Source organism: Crocodylus porosus, unplaced genomic scaffold, assembly GCF_001723895.1.
Source record: "Crocodylus porosus isolate Cpor-Errol unplaced genomic scaffold, CroPor_comp1, whole genome shotgun sequence".
Classification (NCBI taxonomy): domain Eukaryota; kingdom Metazoa; phylum Chordata; order Crocodylia; family Crocodylidae; genus Crocodylus; species Crocodylus porosus.
In genome coordinates, this window is record NW_017728931.1 from 134,919,344 (window position 1) to 134,938,755 (window position 19,412).

Genomic DNA, 19,412 nt, shown 5'->3' on the forward strand with positions numbered 1-19,412 from the left:
AAAACAGGTATTTGACTAGCAACCATTTGGCTTTATCTCTTTAAAATGCAAGGCTTGGGGACTGAAAAGCAAGAAAAAGAAATTTTAGATTATTTTTAGCCATATGCATTGACCCTGTTTTTTAAATGTCATCTTGTTCAAAATCAAGAATTTCGTAAAGCAGATCCAAAGTGTGTGGAAATACTGAGTTAACTGAGTTATTTATTAAATGATTTTTTTTATCCTCATGGGAAAATAGTTAAACATATTAAGATTTTCTACCACCCACCCTTGTTTAGAAAAACAAAACACAATTATTACTTCTCTAACACTTTACATTTCCTGCAGGAGTTTTACCTATTTAGTAATGAAATAATTGACTGTATCAGTGTTCAACACTGTCAGTTTTTGCATCAATACCCTCTTGTGATGAGTGGGGCACATTTCGTCTGTCAGTAAGTGGTTCAGTAATATTTTCCCCAAAGTCTCTGGAAGATGACAATACATTAATCTGCTTTGCACAAGTTATATTTAGTCATAACAGCTACAGATTTGAATATATGATAGTTTTATTGTTCATATGTTGTACTTGGTATGCAGAAAATAGCTTGTTCCTTTGAGAACTTTGAGTCTGAATGAGAACTTGAAATTTTGTAGAAAACTGGACAACCATATCTTTGGTAGAGCATAGTGTGCATCTCTACGAGTACTTGGGGAAAGGATTGTACCAAAATATCTTAATTCAATTGAGTTTTTTTCTCCCCGAAACTAAATTGCTTGTTTTGCAACACTCTGTACTCTTCTGAATGTTCATCCTGTTTTATGATGAAGTGCTAGTGGTAGCATTTTAAGTAAATAGCATAAAATTGTTACGTTATTGAAAACAACCTGATGATAAACAATAATAGTGGTATTTTGCCCCTTCCATTTAGTTTTCACTTTATGCTCCAATCTTTTCTCTGCTATATATGCAAAAAACCTGCAAAATTAATTGAAGACTCATTATTATTTTTGACTATCGCATGGCTTCTAAATTATTTTCTAAATAATCAGAAAACCTCCAAATGAGATGCACTTCATTATTTTGTTTGACTTCTGTACCTGAAAAAAAAAACCCGAAAAGTTTTTAATCTGTGTGCTAGGCATAAGTTTAAAAAGCATATTCGGTATTTCATCACTAAGACAGCTACTATAACAAAACTGTATGATTATTTTGTTTGTGCGTATGCTGAAAGTCTGAGGGAGAAAAGAGTGAAGGAAACCTTGTGTGTTTTGTATGGGAAATAATAGTGTATATCTGTCTGCAAGCAAGCAGACCGAACCTCACACTACAAAGACCAGTTTTATGTTTAATCAAAGATGCCTTTATATCCAGCTCAATCCCATTCCTTTCATCCTGGGAGACATGCAACCAAGATTTTTTTCTAAACTAATCTATTAATTTAATTTTCATCAGGCTAGCATATGAAACTATAATGTTTTGTCCATACATTAACATTAAATCTTGAGAGGAAGCTGAATGTTCTTCTTTGTTTTAAAATTCTTACACTGAGTTAATGAAATATGATGCAGCATTTAAAAATGCAGAATACAATCTGTATATAAAGCCTTCATACATATGAATGGAGCTTCTGCCCACCTCTCTATCTGCCAGGGCAGATTTTCTTAAACTGTCCCTTCTTTTCCTTGTAAGATAGGTCTGTGCCGGATAAAAAAATAAGAGCGGTGAAGTTAAAAGCAGGTTTTTTTAGAGGAATATTTTATAGCATGGTTTAATCAGCCAGTGCAATTAAAAACTAAATAAAATAAAAAGCAGAAATTTTCCTTTTAGTGAAATAAGACTCAAGTTTTTAATGTCTAGTAACACAATAATTTTAACATTTATGCAACAGCAGACATTGAAACCCAAGTTTTGACAGTGAGACTGTTTTCCAAGCCTTGGAAATGAGACCAATTAAACTGGAGGTTCTTATCCAGAAAATGAATTGGTATCTTCATTTTTTTTGTTTCAAACTCAATATTAAATGCTTTTCTTTTTTTCTTGTTACTCCAGGCAACAGGCTTTATTCCATGTTTTAGCAGCATATTCTATATATAACACGGTAAGTCTTCTTGCATATATGCTTAAGATTAAACATAGTTTCTTTAAATAGGCTACAAAAATTATTGAAACCAAACCTCAGTATACATAAAAGTCCGAAGTGCTGCCAGTTCAGCTTGACTGTTACGTGGCTACCTGGAGTTCAGACCCAGTCTAAGCGTTTCTCCTTGGTAATCAGGGATACAACACAAGTGAAGGGCTTGGTTTTTGGGACTTGTCTACTTTGTGGGAGCTCTAGGTTATGTGGGACCACTAGCTACTGCCACTGTCTCACTCTGAGATTGTCGGATAAAAACAGTACCTAACAATGTTAGTAGTCCATTTTAGAAAACCAGTGTGAACCGAATTTGAGGAGATGTGGGTGTTTACAAAGTAATTCTTGAACAGTTCAATCTGTGGAAGAAAAGTGGGCCATCATTTCCTGCATCTTTCTGGGGAGAAAGCAAGTATATTTTGCTAAGCAGTGACAAAGAGAGAGGTAAGCAGCAACACAAAAAGAGAAAGAAGACAAAGTTAAAATGGTGGCGTAAGGTGTGGAGGAGGGGGAAAGAGCTAGCCAGACTCTTTTTGTATGATGGTGCTCTTCATAGGGAAAAACTGGCAGCTAATTAATATCCTGTGCTTCTATGCCACCCTTCTTCTAGGGGTCACAGTGCTTTACAACCAGCAATGTCTCCTATTAAAGCTGAGAGGTACATAAAATACCACAGAAACCTGAGTGATTTGACCCCAATTCAGGAGTGCATTCAAACTTTTGTTTAAGTCCAGCCTGGCATTTAAAACTTTGAAATGCTGAATATGAGGATGCTTTCCTAAATTTGGTTATTAGACTTCATGTTAGCTGTTAGAAAATTCCCTCTTGTAGAGCATCTAAGATACTTACTGAAAGCGTACATGATTGTAAATATTGTCATTGTACCCATGTCTAAACATGTACATGATGGTTCATTCAGCAAGTGCTTTTATACATGTGTTCGTAGGTGATAAGCAGGGATCCTGGTTTTCTTAGTTTAAACATTGCAAATTCTCTGATTAAAAATGGCAAATTCTCTGATTAACAACCCAGATCTGCGTTTTTCCACAATTAAAATGAAATGCTACTCTATATTTAGGTATCAGTTGAACATAGTGTTTTATTGATATATTTACAGTTTCAAAGCAATTAGGAAGCCTACCAGTGCCTCAATCACTATAATAAAATAAATGTAAATACCTATAAATGTTGGCATTTGATTTGGGGTTTTTTATCATGGAAAAGTAGAGCTCCCTCTGCCCCCTTCATTCATCAGGATGCGGGTCCAGCTGTGGCTGTCCCCTCCCACTGCTCTGTGGCACTGAGCAGCCCTGATATGCCGGCATTTTGCCCGTGCTATTCCCCTCACTCCCAAGCCACAGTCCACCAGCCCTGCTGGTGCCCCTCACTATGCACAGTTCTCTGGCCCTTCTGGTGCCTCTCAATTTGACCCACAGCCTCTGCTGCCCCAAGCCACGCTGGAGGGGGGGCCCCCAGCTGCCAGGGCTATGGGGCCAGGAACCCAGGCCTGCAGCCTGCTGCTACTCCCCAGCAGCTCCCGAGCCCCGGCTGCTGCCAGTGGACTGGAGTGTGGAGCCCAGCACTGCTGGAGCAGAGCCTGTGAGAAAATCCACATTTACCATGCTTTTCCATGGCAAACTGAAAACCCGGATCCCTGGTGATAAGCTGTATTAGTCTGAAGTCAGGTAGAAGGTAGGGCAGGGTGGTACCTTGGGAGACTGACTGGTTCAGAATGGTATGATGGCCTTACTACATAAAAGTACAAAATTAAAACAAAGAACAAAATTAAGTATCTGTTCTGGGTTTACGCCCATGTATTTATTAAAAAATGTTTATCTGTAGAAGTATTTAATGTAGAAATATATTGTACTAGTGACAGGGTGCCGAGGCAGGGGCCAGGCTACAACTACTGCCCTGATCCTGGGTTGGAGGCTGCAGCCCAAGCCGCAGGGAGGCGCCTTGCCGCCTTGCTCCCTCCAGTGGTCTTGCTCCCTCCCATGTTAAATGAAGAGAAAAACCCTTGTCTTAAAATTGAATAAATATGGTTGGGGGTGTGTGTGCATGTATATACAATGTTTTACACTTACCATGTGCGTAATGATTTTCTTGCTGTTACTGTTTTTACTGTCTAATTTTCAGGAGGTTGGATACTGTCAGGGAATGAGCCAGATCACAGCTTTACTCCTTATGTATATGAATGAAGAAGATGCCTTCTGGGCCCTGGTGAAGTTGCTTTCGGGTCCTAAGCACGCTATGCATGGTATGGAACTCTAGCTCACGTCGCACAAATTACATTTAAACTTATCCTCATAATACTGTAAATTCTTTGAGAAATGAGATCCTGTCTACTTGTGTGGATCAATGTCTAAGCCAGCGAGGCCTTTTTCTGAATTGGGACTATGATATATTACATCAATATAAATAATATTTATTAATTTCTTAATCAATTTGGTTGAGGCTTATCTATAGTTGCATGTGATTAGTTTTTGTAGATTTGTGTTCTCTAAATTAGGCCATTTCTTTTCTCTCAAATTATTTTTTGTCCTTTTCAAAGACTAAGCTCTTTTTTCTTTTCTTTTTTTGACATTATGAATTAGAGAATTGTAATTGTTTATAATGTTCCTTTAGAATTGTCAGGTTTTGTGTCTTTGTATGTGCTGTGTCTCTTCAGCTATAAATGTTATTAGAATCATAGAAGTGGGGTCAGAAGGGACCTTGTAGATCTTCAAGTCCGACCCCCCCCCACCTGGGTGGGAGGAAAACCCCGCCAAAAAACAAACAAACAAAAAAACCAGCCCAAAAACTGGACTCAAATGAGTCCAGCCAGGTAGGCATCAAGCCTCTTCTTAAATACCCCCAGGGTGGGAGCCAGCACCACTTCCCTTGGTGGTGTGTCCCTATGATTCTATGATCTTTGGCTTGCAGGTTTGAAAGCTGGTTATATAGACATTTATATAGCAGTGTAGTAATAATGAAAACAAAACATAAACTCCCCCCGCCCCCCTCCAAAAAAAAATCCCTCCCAAAAAAAACAAAAAACTGTTGTGGCTGTGGTACCAGTTGGCCAGACAGAAAAATCTGAAGTTAAAATTGACCTTATGTCTAGGCTTAACTTGGGAGTTTTTTGGCTTTATCTTTGGCTCTCAAATTTCCTGGTTCCGAACATTTTGTTACTTTCGTTATTATTGTGGCCTTTATTTTTTAAACATCAGTATTTTTATGCGTTTTGTACCCACAAGTTCCAGTCGGTTGAGCTGCTTTTATAGCAAATAAGTGATTTAGAAATCCTTAGCTCTTGCAAGCCTGTGAAAGTAAAGTCAAATTGTTCTGGTTGCTGCATGGCCCCTCTCTATTCTTGTGACTTTGAAATATACCCAAGCTTTCTTCCTTGCAGCATGAATTACTAGGTGGCAATCATCTACATTGCATCTCCACCAAAACAAAAACATTGTGAAGGTAAAGGGTTGTATCTGAGATGGAGCAGGGCCTTTCCTGCCATAGCTTGGGGGTGCAGGGATCAGCTGTGCAGGGTGTCAAGCTCCGGTGGCGGCAGCAGCAGGTGGGTTCCCCTTCCTGTGCGTGCTTTCTGTTCCAGACCCCGGGTGTCCCCTGCCAGTTCAGGAGCAAGTGCAAGAGGGAGGAACAAGCTGTGGTTGGTGTATGGAAGCTACCCCCTTCTGCAGTGCACAGTCAGGTGCTCAGGTTATGATGCAGAGGAGATGTGGATCCAGTTGTGCTGTGACCTCAAGCTAAAGCAGGAGCCCAGAGCAGTGGCTTGTGGGAGAGTCTGACTGGGCTGGTGAGATGCTGTGGGGCCATATGTGGTAGGCAAGACCCACTTCCCTGTAGGTGCGTAGGGCAGTTTGTGGGGGCATCCTGGCTGGTGATGTGGTTCTGCTGAGGGCTGTGGTCTCTGGCATGGCTAATGCTCAAGTGTAGGGTGGGTTGCAGGTGTTCTTGGGAGTGGCAGCATTGCCCATGACTTCAGTGAAATACTTCCCAGGCAGGGCCAGCCCTGGAAGGGTAGGGAGCCCCTTGCCCTTGCATTTTGAGCCAAGCTTTCAGTGACTCCGTGCTCTTGCCCAGCTACTGCTGATCCCTAACCCTGGGCAGGGATTCACTGCAGCCTGTGTGGGGTAGAGGACCTCATGCACCCTGAGTACACATGCACAGCTTTCCTTGAAAAATAGCTTGGCATGGGAAGTGGGGGACCTGCTTCTCTCCCCCTTTCTCCAGCTGAGCTTAGTGCCCTATGTAGCTATTCCCCACAGCCCTTGGCTCCCCCCATCCCTGGGTCAGCCAGAGAGAGTGATAACAACAGGTAGGTCTCCTCTCTTTTGCCCAGAGGCATAATTAACAGGGTCTGTGCCTTAGGCACAGGTGGAGGGAGGAGAGGAGTGGTGTCACTGAGCATCAGTGGGGAAGGGTGTTGAGAGCACGGTTTGGAGCAATCTGACCTGCCTTGGGGACTCAAAGTCCTTTGCTGCTACTGCACCATGGTCCTCACCGCCTCTTCCTATTCCTTCCATTTGTGTAAACTGAAAAATAAATGAAATGTGTTAAAATTAAATCCAGTTAAGATATTCTCCCTGAGGCCAAGTTTGTCACTTAACCAGTTCCAACTTGGTACAGAAATTTTCTCATAAGGGTAGACATAAAAGCTGCTTGATAAAATACTACTTAGTAGTTCTCAGTTGGAAAATGCTAAGTTCTTTAAAAGTAAGCTTACAATGCCCTAGGTTTGTGCTTAATAATGTGCTACCATAGTCTTAATTTATTTGTTGAGTGACTGCAGTCTTCTAGATGATCAAGTGCTCTGCTTTTGTTTAGGTATAGGTGCTTAAAATCAGTTTATAGAAAGATAAATGCTACTGGAGATTATGAATGTTATATATATCTAGATATTGATATATATGCAAGTTGCTATTTGCACTTATTCTCCGGAAAAGTAGCTTTAAACTCTTACATTTCAAACCTAAACTATGTTGGGCCTAAATTATCGACGTGCATGAGTTTTAAGTGAAATTGTGGGGATAACAGAGAATCATAAAGTTGGAAGGGACCTTGAGGATCATCTTCTCCAATTCCCTGCATAGATGCTGGGTGCACTATTCATAAACCATCAGAGAAGAACATCTATGTACACTCTTTTGGGAAACCTCTGATGAAAGATTCCTCAACTCTGAAAGTCTCTCTTCTGATGCTTAATATGAGTTATTGCATTGCACTCTTGCACTCTTAAATAAATGGTTGTCTACGGGACTGATAGTGATAGTGGGAAACTTCAGTTACAAAGCGGTGCTGCCAAGAGTAGGAGAGTTGAAGTTCCTCCTTATAAACAAAGCACTTTCATCTGTCTCATTTGTCATCCACCTGTCACCTGGGACTCAGACTTTTTTTTGGTGCAGCCAAGTATGTCTCAGCCTACCCAGCCAGACTAATTCCTAGTATAACTCTGCTGAAATCAAGGGATGAACTGCAGCCTTAATGTTTTATGTATGACATGAAGTCTCTAAATCATAAAATATAGGTATCTGACCCTGAAAATGATTCAGATTTTTTGAAAGCTATTTCCTTCAGGATTTTCATAATCTTACAGATTGAAGATAATGAATTAGTGTTCATGAATGGAAAGAGCAACTGCACCTTTTGAACATTATTAATGATGCATAATTAGCTTTGAAGTATTCATTCAGAGTTTATGTAAAGGGGGAAAAAAAAAAAAAGCTTGCCTAGTCAAGTGAAATTAAATTAATATGCTAGCAGACATTTCTTTATTCATGGGATAGAGGAATCATAATTTTGATGAACATTTTGTGGCATGCTGCGCCCATCTCATTCTGGAATATCAGCCCTTCCTGCTAAGTGGCTGTGAATATTGCACTGAATTATTGAACTGGAGCCTGGACAGAAGTCATTTTTGAGTTTTAAAGTTTGATTCTATTCTGAATAGAGACTCTTAACAGAATATTTAGAAGGCCCATATGTCTCCAATCACCTACTTGGTTTACCCCTTCTCTGCCTGCAGTGCAAACTCAGCTAAGGCAGGAAAACTGGGTGCCTTTGTTTTCACACATAATATCTGTACAGATTCATGCCTCTTTGCTTCTATGATACTTGGCCTGAACAGGGGAACCTTCCCTACCTTCTCTAATGTAACTGCTTGAGCAGCTGTCTGCATCTTTTCTGACCGGAAGGGCAAATTTGCTAAGTAAGAAGGTACCTCTCTATGGTCATTTTTCAGAGGAAACGATGGTGTGATTTTTTTTTTAACCATGGTGTCTTGGAGAGTAAACTAAACTTATTTTGGCATATATGTGCCAAAAGCTACTGTGTAAATTATTTTGATTCTTACTGTTTTGAGTATCTAGACTTAAACCCAACATGTTAACACTATGAATACATTTTAGATGGAAGTTTGTGGAACATATCCCTGTTGAGGTGTGTATGTGTGTGTTTTATTTTTTCCCCCTTAGGCTTTTTTGTTCCTGGCTTTCCAAAACTGTTGCGGTTTCAAGAGCATCATGACAAAATATTGAAGAAGTTTTTGTCAAAGCTGAAGCAACATTTGGTAAGTTACTATCATGCCAGGTAAAAGCAATATTAATTTAATTAAATTCCTGTTTCACCACAGTTTAATCTCCTCTTTTAGAATATTACTGACTACAGGGAGAGACACCAAGCTCAAACGGGCAAAGGAGCTGTGAAGTTGCTGGGAGTCTTGGCTGAGCTGGGAGGTTGGTTGATTAGTTGGGGTTTTGTAGCCGAGACTCATAACCTCAGTACTTTGAATTCTCGGTTCCTGAGAATGTGCAATTTAGGATGGATGGTATTTAGTAAATTCTTGGATATTTAACATCTTTGAAAATAATTTATCACATCAAGAACCAGAATTCAGTGCCTGTGGGAAAGAAGGACTTTGTACTTAAGTAAATTCCTCTTCAGCCAAGGAGCATTTCTTATTTAAAAAAATGAAACAAACACTTGAGGATTCTTTAGAACTTGCATACAGGAAACTTTGAGACATTTCTTTACTTGATTAAAAGGTCCTTGGAACAGGGACCATATTTCTGTTGTTTTTTCATTCCTGTGTGAAGTGAATTCGGGCTGAACAAAAATTGATCATAGAATCATACAAAATATGAAAATGGAGTATGGAGGAGAAGACGTAATCAGGAGCTTGTGGCCATTTACAAAAGAGCTGTTGTCTTGAGCAAGAAACGAGCCTTGAGAATGTAATGGGCAGGGCATATTGCAAGAACTGATGAGAAAAGGCATGTGAGGCAGAGTTGGGAAGCTGAGGTGAAGGGTCTCAGACTTCGAGGTAGACTGAGAAAGATAGCATAACATTTGATCTGGAAGGGGTAGGTGAAGATGCAACAAAGGGGAAGGAGATTGCACAAGAGAGAATAAGATGGCAGCTTATAACTGCCTTCATTACCACCTTCCAAGGCATGTGAAACCAGAGAGAGGGAGAGAGATCATGCCAAATAAGTCTGGAGGGGACCCATGAGGTCACTTAGTACAGCCACCTACTTGACAGAGCATCTCAATCTAAATCATTTTAGACAAGGAAGAGGCAACCCCCCAGTATGCATACCAATTAGCGGCACATAGAGATCTTTTCCTAGGCACCAGAAGGCAGGTATGGCAAGGAAATTTAAAAACATTTAAATGTTAAAAAACATATATATTTTTAAGCTGCTGCTCTGGCCTCTCTGGAGCAGCGACAAGTCCCAGTGCAGTAGCAGGCGTGGGGTGCAGGGATGCTGTCTGTATTCTGCTGACCTCTCTTCCGTGTCTGTGGTGGTGCACGGGGGAACCTGCAACATCAAAGAAGCTGCTGATTCCTGCTGATTTTGCAGATTCCCCCATGTACCCTCCCCACCCCTAATACTTGCTGCCTGCTCCTGATCAGCGTGAAGGCGAAAACCGCTGTTTTAACTATTTTGCAGTTTTTGCCTAACCAGTTTTGCTGGTCACCAACAAATAGCGGGGCCGCCAGGGTCCCTCGGCCAATAAGCAGCAAGCGGCAAAACCGGTGCCATATTTAAAACCAGCAGCTTTTGCCTCCCCGAGCAGCGGGGCCCCTCCACCAATCAACAGTGGGGGGTGCATAGGGGAACCTGCAGCATTAAAGAAACCGCTGCGCAGCCCAGTCCTTTAGTTAATTTGGTAGGTCCCTAATCAGGGGTGGTGCTAGGGGGGTTATAGCCACCCCAAAATTCACCCTAGCCCCCCTGTAGCAACCCCTCCCAGCACTGCCCCTCACCCCCCCGGCAACAGGAGAGAGTTAAGAGCCATAGCTCCAAGGCAGTAACAAGCTGCCAGCCACTTACCTGGAGCAAGCAGGAATAGGATACGGTGCTGGATAGATGCCTGGAGTTCTGCACCCTATTTAAGTGGTGGCGGTGGTAGAGCTAATGAGAAATCGCTAGATGCAATTGAAAGCTAGAGTCATGTGACCAGGAGGGGATGGGATTGAGGGGTGACCCTGTAAATGTGCTCAGATGGGACTGAGTCTGCAGGGCTGGTGCCACCCAGCAGGGATGAAGCTGGGTGGAAAGGAGGGAAGCTAGGGAAAGACAAACCTTGGCATAGAGAGAGGTACAGAAGTGGGAAGGGTCCTGGAAAAGGCAGTTAAGTGGGCAAGAGCCAAGGGAAAGGTTGGGATTATCTAGTTGAGGATGGTCCTGCTTTGAGCAGGGAGTTGGACTAGATGACTTCCTGAGGTCCCTTCCAAACCTTTCTATGATTCTCTGATAAGGGCATACCCCAGGTCAGCTGAACACTGAAATGCCAGCTGTGAGGCACGTGGTGTCTAGTAAAGGAGGCTACTAAGGGTGCCCTGAAGACTGTGCTGGCTGGTGTGTGTTGCATTACGTAAAATAAAGGGGAGCTGACGGCAGGTGTGGGAGCCCAGGGGTTACCCTAGATATAGGACCAGGGCCCTGGTGCATGGTGCTGAGGGCCAGAATGCTGGTAGGGGAGGGAGAAGCATGCCCCAGATGACTGTGCTGAAGGTGAAGCAGCCCAAAGGACTGTGCTGGGGGCACACCCTGTGAACTGTCCTGGGGGGATACCCCAGATAACTGTGCGAGGTACCCCAGATAACTGTGCGAGGGTGGGTGAATAATTCAGAGGTCTGTGTTGGGGGCACACCTTAAGAACAGTGCTAAGCAGGAGGTATGCCCGGATGGCTGTGCTGGGGGCAGAGAAGCCCTGAGGGCTATGCTAGGAGGGGAAAGAACCTAAAGGGGCTACTCTGGCTTCTAAATGCAGCCTCCCAGATTTATCATAACATTTAGCACTGAAGGTTTTCCAGAGACCAGAGAGCAAAGCAGACAAATCTGACCACTCGGGGAGTCAGACTCCAGGGTCAGAGCCCCAGTCCTGTTACACAAGGGTGTGTGTATATAGCACTGTAAACATACTATCTGTCCATAGCCCATCTTGCACTTAAAAAATGTTCCTGATAGGTATTTCTGACCCACTTGATGTAATCTTTTCCAGTGTTTATTCACCCTCATAATTAAAGTTCTCCGTATGTAACCTAAAACTTGTTGCAGTATCAATATGCAGTGTCCCCTATCTGCATAGAACAACTGCTTACTGTTTCCTGTGATAAAAATCTTTTTTGTATTTGGAAACTGTAATTAAGTCCCTTCTTATTCTTCTCTTGTCTGGACCAAATAGTTCCAGGTTTTCCAACTTTTTCTCATGTCATATTTTCTAGATTTCTAATGATTTTTGTTGTGTTCCTCTGGATGCTTTCCAGTTTGTTCATGTCTTTGAAGTGCAGTGTCCAAGACAGGACGGAGCACTCCAAGTGAGGCCTTCTTAATGCTAAGTAGAGTGAAAAAGTCACTTCTGATGACTTGCCTATCATCCTTCTAAATGATTAGATTTTTTGCAGTGATATTATGCTGTTGACTCATTCAGCTTGTAGTCTATAAGTAGTCATAGCTCACTGTGGATTTGATTGTTCCATCACAAGTGTAGTACTTTGCACTTTGTCCTTACCGAACTTAATTCAGTTCATCTCTGACTGTTTTTCCAATTTATCAAGGTTATTTTGAACATTGATCCTGTCCTCATAAGTGTCTGCTTACCCCATCCAGCTTAGGGTCTCCTGCAATTTACTACATGCACATTTACATATTTTAATAGAAATATTATGTAACTTCAGACAGTGGTGGGCAGTGGTTCTGCAGGAATCAATTGGATATTAATGCTGCACACTAAAGTTTGATCTATATTTTTTAAAACATGCTAAGACTTATTCAGGCTAGTGGACAACGTATAATAATGCAGAACTCCTTCATTACATTAAAAGATCAATCCAAAGTCATGGGTGTATGTTGTATATTTTATAAACTTCTTTGTAGGGATGACAGCTTCTTTAGGTCTGCAGTTCTTGAAACTGAAGTTGTGGATTCAATTTACCTGGCAAGTAAAGGGGCTAGATCAGTGATTATCAGCCAGGGTGTTATAGCACCCTTAGGTACCCTGAGATCCTTTTAAGAGTGCCACATAATATTTGTACTATAGTTGTGCAGTCACCTACATGTAATTTGCATGATAAAACCAGAGATTGCAGGATAAACCTGTAGTGTGAAAAACATTCTGACCTACTGAGGGTCTTTCTGAGTTGTCTGCAGCAGAAGAATTGCTTTCTTATTTCTCTGTAGTTAAAAATGAGTGAAAGCTAAGAGCTAGCACTTTCTGATGGGTGTCTTCAGTCTAATGAGAGGTGTCCCAAGTCTAAAAGGGTTGAGAACACTGGGTTAGACTATGGGGCAGGTTGGCTTTGTTTTAAATTTTGGGGGGTTTCATTTTTTCAGGCACAAATTTTATAATACTTTGGGATAGATTCAGTGGTTACAGTGGAGAACACTTGCATACACTTGGGATTTAGTTTATGAATAAATGCTTTAAATACATTGAAATAAGACAGCATTCAGGTAAGACAAGTCTAGGTGACAAAAACTCCTGGTGAGCTGTTGTTCTGTTGATATGGTATTACTCATGGAAATTACACTGCTTATAGCTGCTTGGTTTTTTAATCTTGAGAAAGATCTGCAGATAGTTGGCTAATTAAGTAAATAAGACACCTAATCTATATTATCCTAAAGAGCAATGACTTCCTGATGGAGTTTCTGGCCAGTTTGACGCAGGATTAGCTAAAATCTTGACAAAGGAATTTTTTTAATTGTGTCAGGAGAGATGCCTGTCTTTGGAAAAACAAGCATAGTGCCTTTGATTTTAATGGCTCTACATAAGGTTACAGCAGCTGAGGGTCTGTCCTGCTGTACTTGATTTACTAGATTGTTGCTTAATCTGTTATACTAGGAAATCCCTGAACAAAACCCATCTCTTCTAAAACTGCTTCAGATGTGATGTATTAGAAGTTAATTTTTATGATTACTCACTATGGATATACTACACGTTACTTATAGTACCTGCAAGTAAGTATGTTCAAATAGAAGTTGTGGGTTATAAAGTTTCATTTATCACATAATCTGAAAATGGGTATAAAATTAACCTGCTGTTATTCCTGTCTGTCTTGCACCACTTCTTTGTATTTATGTATTTCGCCATTGGATTGGATAGGTCACCATCCCCAAAAGAGCCTCAGTGCAGCTTACAATAAAAACTAGAACCATTATAAAGATGGATGAAAATATTAAAATAATACCTAATAGAGCAAATGCCAGTGAGTTTAACTGTTCTGTCACAGGGTTACAGGCTTGAATCCAGAGAAGAGCATGCATAGTTTTAAATTTCCAGTGCTCTACTTCTTGTAAAATGTGGTTGTATATTCAGTACATTATCTTAAAATGAGCAAGCAGCTGCAATGCTGGTTGCATGAAACTGATGTTTCTTATACACTAGTGTGCATTGGCCCAGGATTAACTAGTACAGTGACAGCGGCCTGGGGCAGAATGGCAAAATCTGTAGAAGTGTGTGACAGGTTGCATGGTGATCATGTCACTTTGAAAGGAGGCTGCCTGGAAAGCACCCTGCAGGTGTGGCAGGAGACTAATTATGGGACAGGTTAGTTGGTGAGCCTGCCACTATGGGAGGAAAGGCAGCTTGGAAACCAGCCGGCAGGCGTGGCACAGAGCTGATTAACCAGGAGGTAAACCCGAACCCAGAGCTGGACAGTCAGGGCTGACTGACGCAGGAAGCGGGTTCCTGGCAGGAGGGCTGTGTCAGAGCTCGGGAGCACAGCTGAGTTGGGACAAGCAAGATAGAGCCCAGGAATGGGGCAGGCCTGAGCCTGGGAGCAGGGCAAGCCAGGGAGAAGAAGGACCTTGGCACGGATGGATCTGGAATAGATGAGCATGGATGAGGCAAGGCCTTGGAAGCCACAGGCCTGAGGGGACCCGAGGGGTTCCAGGTGGAAGCAGGCTTTGGAGGTGATAAGCCTGGGGAAAGGGGCCAGGGGCCCATAGTCCAGAAGGGGCTGTGTGTGGAGAGGAAGGACATCAGTTAGTGATAACCATGGATCTAGATTTTCTGTCTGCTGTGGAAAAAGACGGATTTTCTCTTTAAAGGCGAAAAATGCAGGAAACGGTAGGTTTCCTCTTGCAGGCTGCCAGAGTCCCAGCCTCCAGAGGGCTGCTTGGGGCTGGGGGGAGTGGGAGGAGGCTGATTGGATGCAGGGGGCATGCGCATACATACATGTGGGCAGCAATACAGCAAAGCAGCATGGTGGAGAGTAGCTCCCACAACTGCCTGCAGGAAAGTCTGTGGGGATGAGGGGCTTATTGCGGTGTCAGCGGCAACTTGCGGCAAGTCCTCGTGGTGGGGGAGGGAGCGGGGCAGGTTTAGCAGCTGGGGCTGCGGATGCCCAGGGCAGGAATGTGTGGCTGCTGGGGAGCAGGACAGAGCCACAGACGATTCATCTAGGGAGAGGGAGGGGCTGGCAAGGAGGCCAGCTTCTTGCTGCTGTGTGCTCACCAGGGAGGGGTCAGGCACCATAAGCAACACATCAGGGAGGCATGAGGGTGCATATGTGGCCCCCCCCCCCAGATTTCTGCACCCACAGCGGGGCAAAAGGCTGCAGCCTGACCAGGCTGGTGCCAGGCAGCAGCTGTTGCTGCAGCCCAGTGGGCAGGTCCTGTCATGAGCAGGCAGAACGGGGTGGGAAAGCTCACTGCTGCTGCCTGCACCAGGACCCCCATGACAGTCATACTGCCATGGACTAATGCTGTACCACCAGCAGCATGAAGAGTAATGGATTGGAGTGCTGGGGAGGAGTGCTGTCACATCCTCCTGCTGCTTGCTGGTCTGGCCAAGCTGCAGCTCTGTGCCCCACTGTGGGCACACAGATCTGGGGGGGGCACATTCCCCATCTCTCCCCCCCCCCAGTGTTGCCTATGGTGTTGCCTATGGTGGAGCATATGGCAAGAATATGATGTTCCCCGCATTTCTTCACCCCCTTCCTCAGCTCCACACACACTGACAGTAGGGGGAAGTGGGTTGGGAGTGAGGGGCACCAGCTGGGCTGGAGGAGGCTGAGGGTGTGAGGGACACTGGTGGGGGTGGGGGCACCAGCAGGTCCAGGGGGCTGCAGGTTGGGAGTGAGGGGCACTGGCAGACCAGGGCTGCTTAGCACCACAAAGCAGCGGTGGGGGTGTGGGGGACAATCATAACTGGACCTGCATCCTGCTGGGGGAAGGGGGAGCCCTGATTTTCTATAATAAACTAAAATCAAATGCCAAAGTATATAGGTACTTATTATAATGATTGTAGCCTTCCAAATTTACTCTAAAATTGTAACTATTATCAATAAAACATTGCATTCAACTGATGCTATAACTATAGTAGCGTTTCATTATAATTGCAGAAAAATGCAGATTTTAGAGGTTTTTAATCAGAGAATTTTGGAATTTTATCAGAGAATCTGTGATTTTTAAACAGAGAAAGCCAGGATCCCTGGTAATAACACCTGCAAGGCTTGGGGCATGATGTAGGGATGGAATGGAGCCATGCACTTAGCCTTTAAGGCAATGACCACAGGCACCTGGTGGTCATTAGATTAGAGAGAGAGTGTGCGGCTTGGAAAGCCCTGGGGCAGCCTCCCTTGTATAAATAGCAAGAAACATCAAGCTTGGCAGGTGAGACTAAGGGGTAACTGCTCAGCGAGGGCAAGTGGCTAAGGGCAAAAAAGGGACTCCAGGGGCTTCATGGCCTCCTCTGGCGATGCCCTTGCTACAATGTACCAGATGATTTTCAACTTGTGTACTGTCGCACCCTTGTTAATTTGGTACTTAGTTTCTGAGACTTGTGAAGAAGCTAAATGAAAATTGTGGGGAAAATTAGTTTAGAATTATTCTATCCCTGAGTCATGGTTTCAGTAGTACTTAATTGGTTGGTTATCACCATGTTGCACAGCTTGGTCTCCCAAGACTTTTAATATTGTAGACTAGAGAAAAGGAAGTGGCAGGAATGGCAATGATACTGCAGTTAGAGAAAAATGTAATTTTGTCAAGTTTCTCTGCCTCCAGCTTCTAATGCTTCTGATAAAAGCATTATATCTTCATAGCGATTTTTTTTTTCCTATTTATCTGTGTTCCTGTATGTAGATACAAATAGCATTCATTATGACTTGAGAGGTGTATGGCTGTTGGAATATAGAGTACCTTTCATTTTTTATGTACCCAGTTCAAATGGACCCCTGTTACTATAAAGTGAAATTCATTATTCTTCTAATTGCTTCATGAGGTCCCATGTGAAATTAATTGATAGACTTAAGCTTCTTCCTGGTAGATAGGGGTCCATGTCACAAAATCATTATATTTGTTGGCAGCCTTGTCAGCAGAGAAATGAAAGATTGAATTGTCGTGGAGACTGATCTCTGGCTCCTCCAGAATGTATCACTGTGTTTCATTGTGGAAACGCAGTGAAACACAATATTTTTTGCTTTATTCTGTACCTGCTCGGAAGTGAAACTGAAGATGCACATTTGAGGACATCTCTCAAGATCTAGTAGATAAAGAAAAATTATAAGCGAGTGAAAGCATATTTTAGATTGAAGTAACGCTGTTAAAAGAAAGTAGAATAATTTAATTTGAAGATGGTCAAATACTGGCCTGGACATTAGTAGTAGCAAAATTCAGTTAGGGAGTAAGCAAAATGGCCTTTATGTTCCAGGAAATTTGTTGTTTTAATCTTATATGAGTATTCATAAACACTTGCTTTTGACAGGATGGTCAAGAGATCTCCACAAGCTTCTACACAACTAAGTGGTTTTTTCAGTGTTTCCTTGATCGTGTGAGTATCTTTGTACCTTATATTCCCATTTTTAGTCTTACGTAGGGGCTAACTGTTCTGACATTTCTGTGTGATTCTGTTATTACAGACTCCTTTTACATTAAACCTCAGGATATGGGATATCTACATACTGGAAGGAGAGCGTGTGCTTACAGCTATGTCTTACACAATTCTGAAACTGCACAAGAGTAAGATTTCTCACCGTTTAAATGCTAAATAGGAATTTGTCAGGGTTTTAAGTGTTGTTTTAGAAAATATTTGTCTTAATATATTTTTAAATAATTGGACATATTTTTCTTCCATTTTGAACTCTTCTTGGTGACAGCATAATCTTAGGATATATAACTGCACGGTTTGCTTTGGAGAGCCTTGTGATCTGTTAAGGACATGGATAGGTGTTGCATGACCCCAGGAGGCTATCTAGTCCAACCCCCTGCTCAAAGCAGGACCATCCCTAACATGAATAGCTGTATACTTATCTCAGGTAATGAGGACACCCAGTATCCCACAGTCCTGCTCTGCTCTTCCTCCCTCCCTCCCTCCAAGGAGAGCTGAGGGAGGGAGAGCATTGGTCCCTTGATAGCCTGCTCAGGGCTGAGCTGTTTGGGAGACCTGTGGGGACCTGCTGTGGGAGTTAAGGCCCCCCAGCTGCTAAACAGATGCAGGGAAACCTGTGGGGACCCGCTGTGGGTACAAGGGGGTGGGGGCATTAGCCCAGGCTAGAACCTGGGGTTCAAGCCTCAGTCATCTGCCTCCTTTCTCTGCCCAGACCTGGGAATTGGCAGAGAGCATTTCCTGGAGCTGGACTTGTCCCTCTGTGGGATGGGTCTATAGTTGTGCTACCTCTGCCTCCTACCCCATGTACCCTTCCTGGGTGACCCCAAGGGGGGTATATAGGCAAGGAACTGGTGCACCTGGGCAGATGCCCTCTCTTGCAGCCCCAGGAGGATTCCCACTGTGGGAGGAAGCTCTCTGCCTTCCTGCCAGTCTGAAGATTGGCTGGGGTTCGAGGGGCAGCAGTATTCTCCAGGGGCTGGAATCCTCCCGGGGCTCTGGGAAAGTGCATCTGCCCCTTTCTCCATTCATTACTTTCTGTTGACTCAGAAATCTGCATGGATCAGGGGCCACTCTTCTGTGCCACAAACCTTTTGGGGGTGGGGGGCTGGTTCCTGATGCAGGAGAATGGCACCCTCCCTGTGGTCCTGCCAGTCAGCTGACTGGAGTGGGGTGGGGGCAGGGGCATTCTTCCAGGCCTGTCTGAGGCAGCTGCTGCTTTTCAACAGCTTCTGACTACCTGTTGACAGCCCGCCCGCTTCCCTGGTATGGGAGAGTGCAGGCTGTTGATGAGTGGGTTCCTCTTAAAGGACTGATCCCCTGGCTGGAGAGCTCACCTGTGTAGCTGGAAGTCGTGTACGCTCCATTTTCTGTTTTTTCTGACACTCAGAATTTCTGCGAAATGAATGTCCATCCATGCCCGCTGTCTAAGTAACCAGCCTTCTCCATCAGAGGCAGGCAATTATTTCAGGTGGATGGATGCTTAATGAGTTTTGGTGAGCTGTTGAGGGCTGCATGGGTAGCTCCACCCCTTGATGGTTGCCCTGCCCCCTTGTCACCATCTTGGGACCAGACATCCTGCCCCTGCCCCTTGACTTGCCACCAGAAGTCCCTCCCTTTGCCCCCAGGAATACTCTTTTTGGGAGTGGGGGTTGCCATCTTAGGACCAGGAGAAAACCAAATCATACACTAAAAGTCAAACACCTATTAGAACATATATTAATTTTATTACTAAAAATATTTTGTCATAATTTATGTTTGTGTAATGTATATAGAGGTGATTATATAATAACTCAAAAATTAATTCTTAGTTTTGTATATTGTGCATGTATGGTGGGGTGTGTGCATGGGTTTGGGTGTGAGTGGGGTATGTGTGTATGGGGTGTGTGTGGGAGGGTTTGTGAAAGGGTGTTGCTATGTCTGGGGGGCATACAGTATGTTGGGGGTTGTGTGTATGTAGGG

At 43.4% G+C, this 19,412-nt stretch overlaps 1 protein-coding gene across 4 annotated transcripts in view; it reads left to right on the forward strand.

Annotated features, from left to right (window-relative positions):
- Window positions 1-19,412, forward strand: part of USP6NL (USP6 N-terminal like) — a 172,499-nt gene that overhangs the window by 125,629 nt on the left and 27,458 nt on the right. For all 4 annotated transcript variants that reach the window (XM_019543714.1, XM_019543715.1, XM_019543717.1 and 1 more), the window contains 5 exons: window positions 2,033-2,081; window positions 4,254-4,374; window positions 8,591-8,685; window positions 17,331-17,396; window positions 17,485-17,584. In XM_019543714.1, the coding sequence (XP_019399259.1) occupies window positions 2,033-2,081; window positions 4,254-4,374; window positions 8,591-8,685; window positions 17,331-17,396; window positions 17,485-17,584 (431 nt within the window). The remainder of the gene's footprint in view (window positions 1-2,032; window positions 2,082-4,253; window positions 4,375-8,590; window positions 8,686-17,330; window positions 17,397-17,484; window positions 17,585-19,412) is intronic.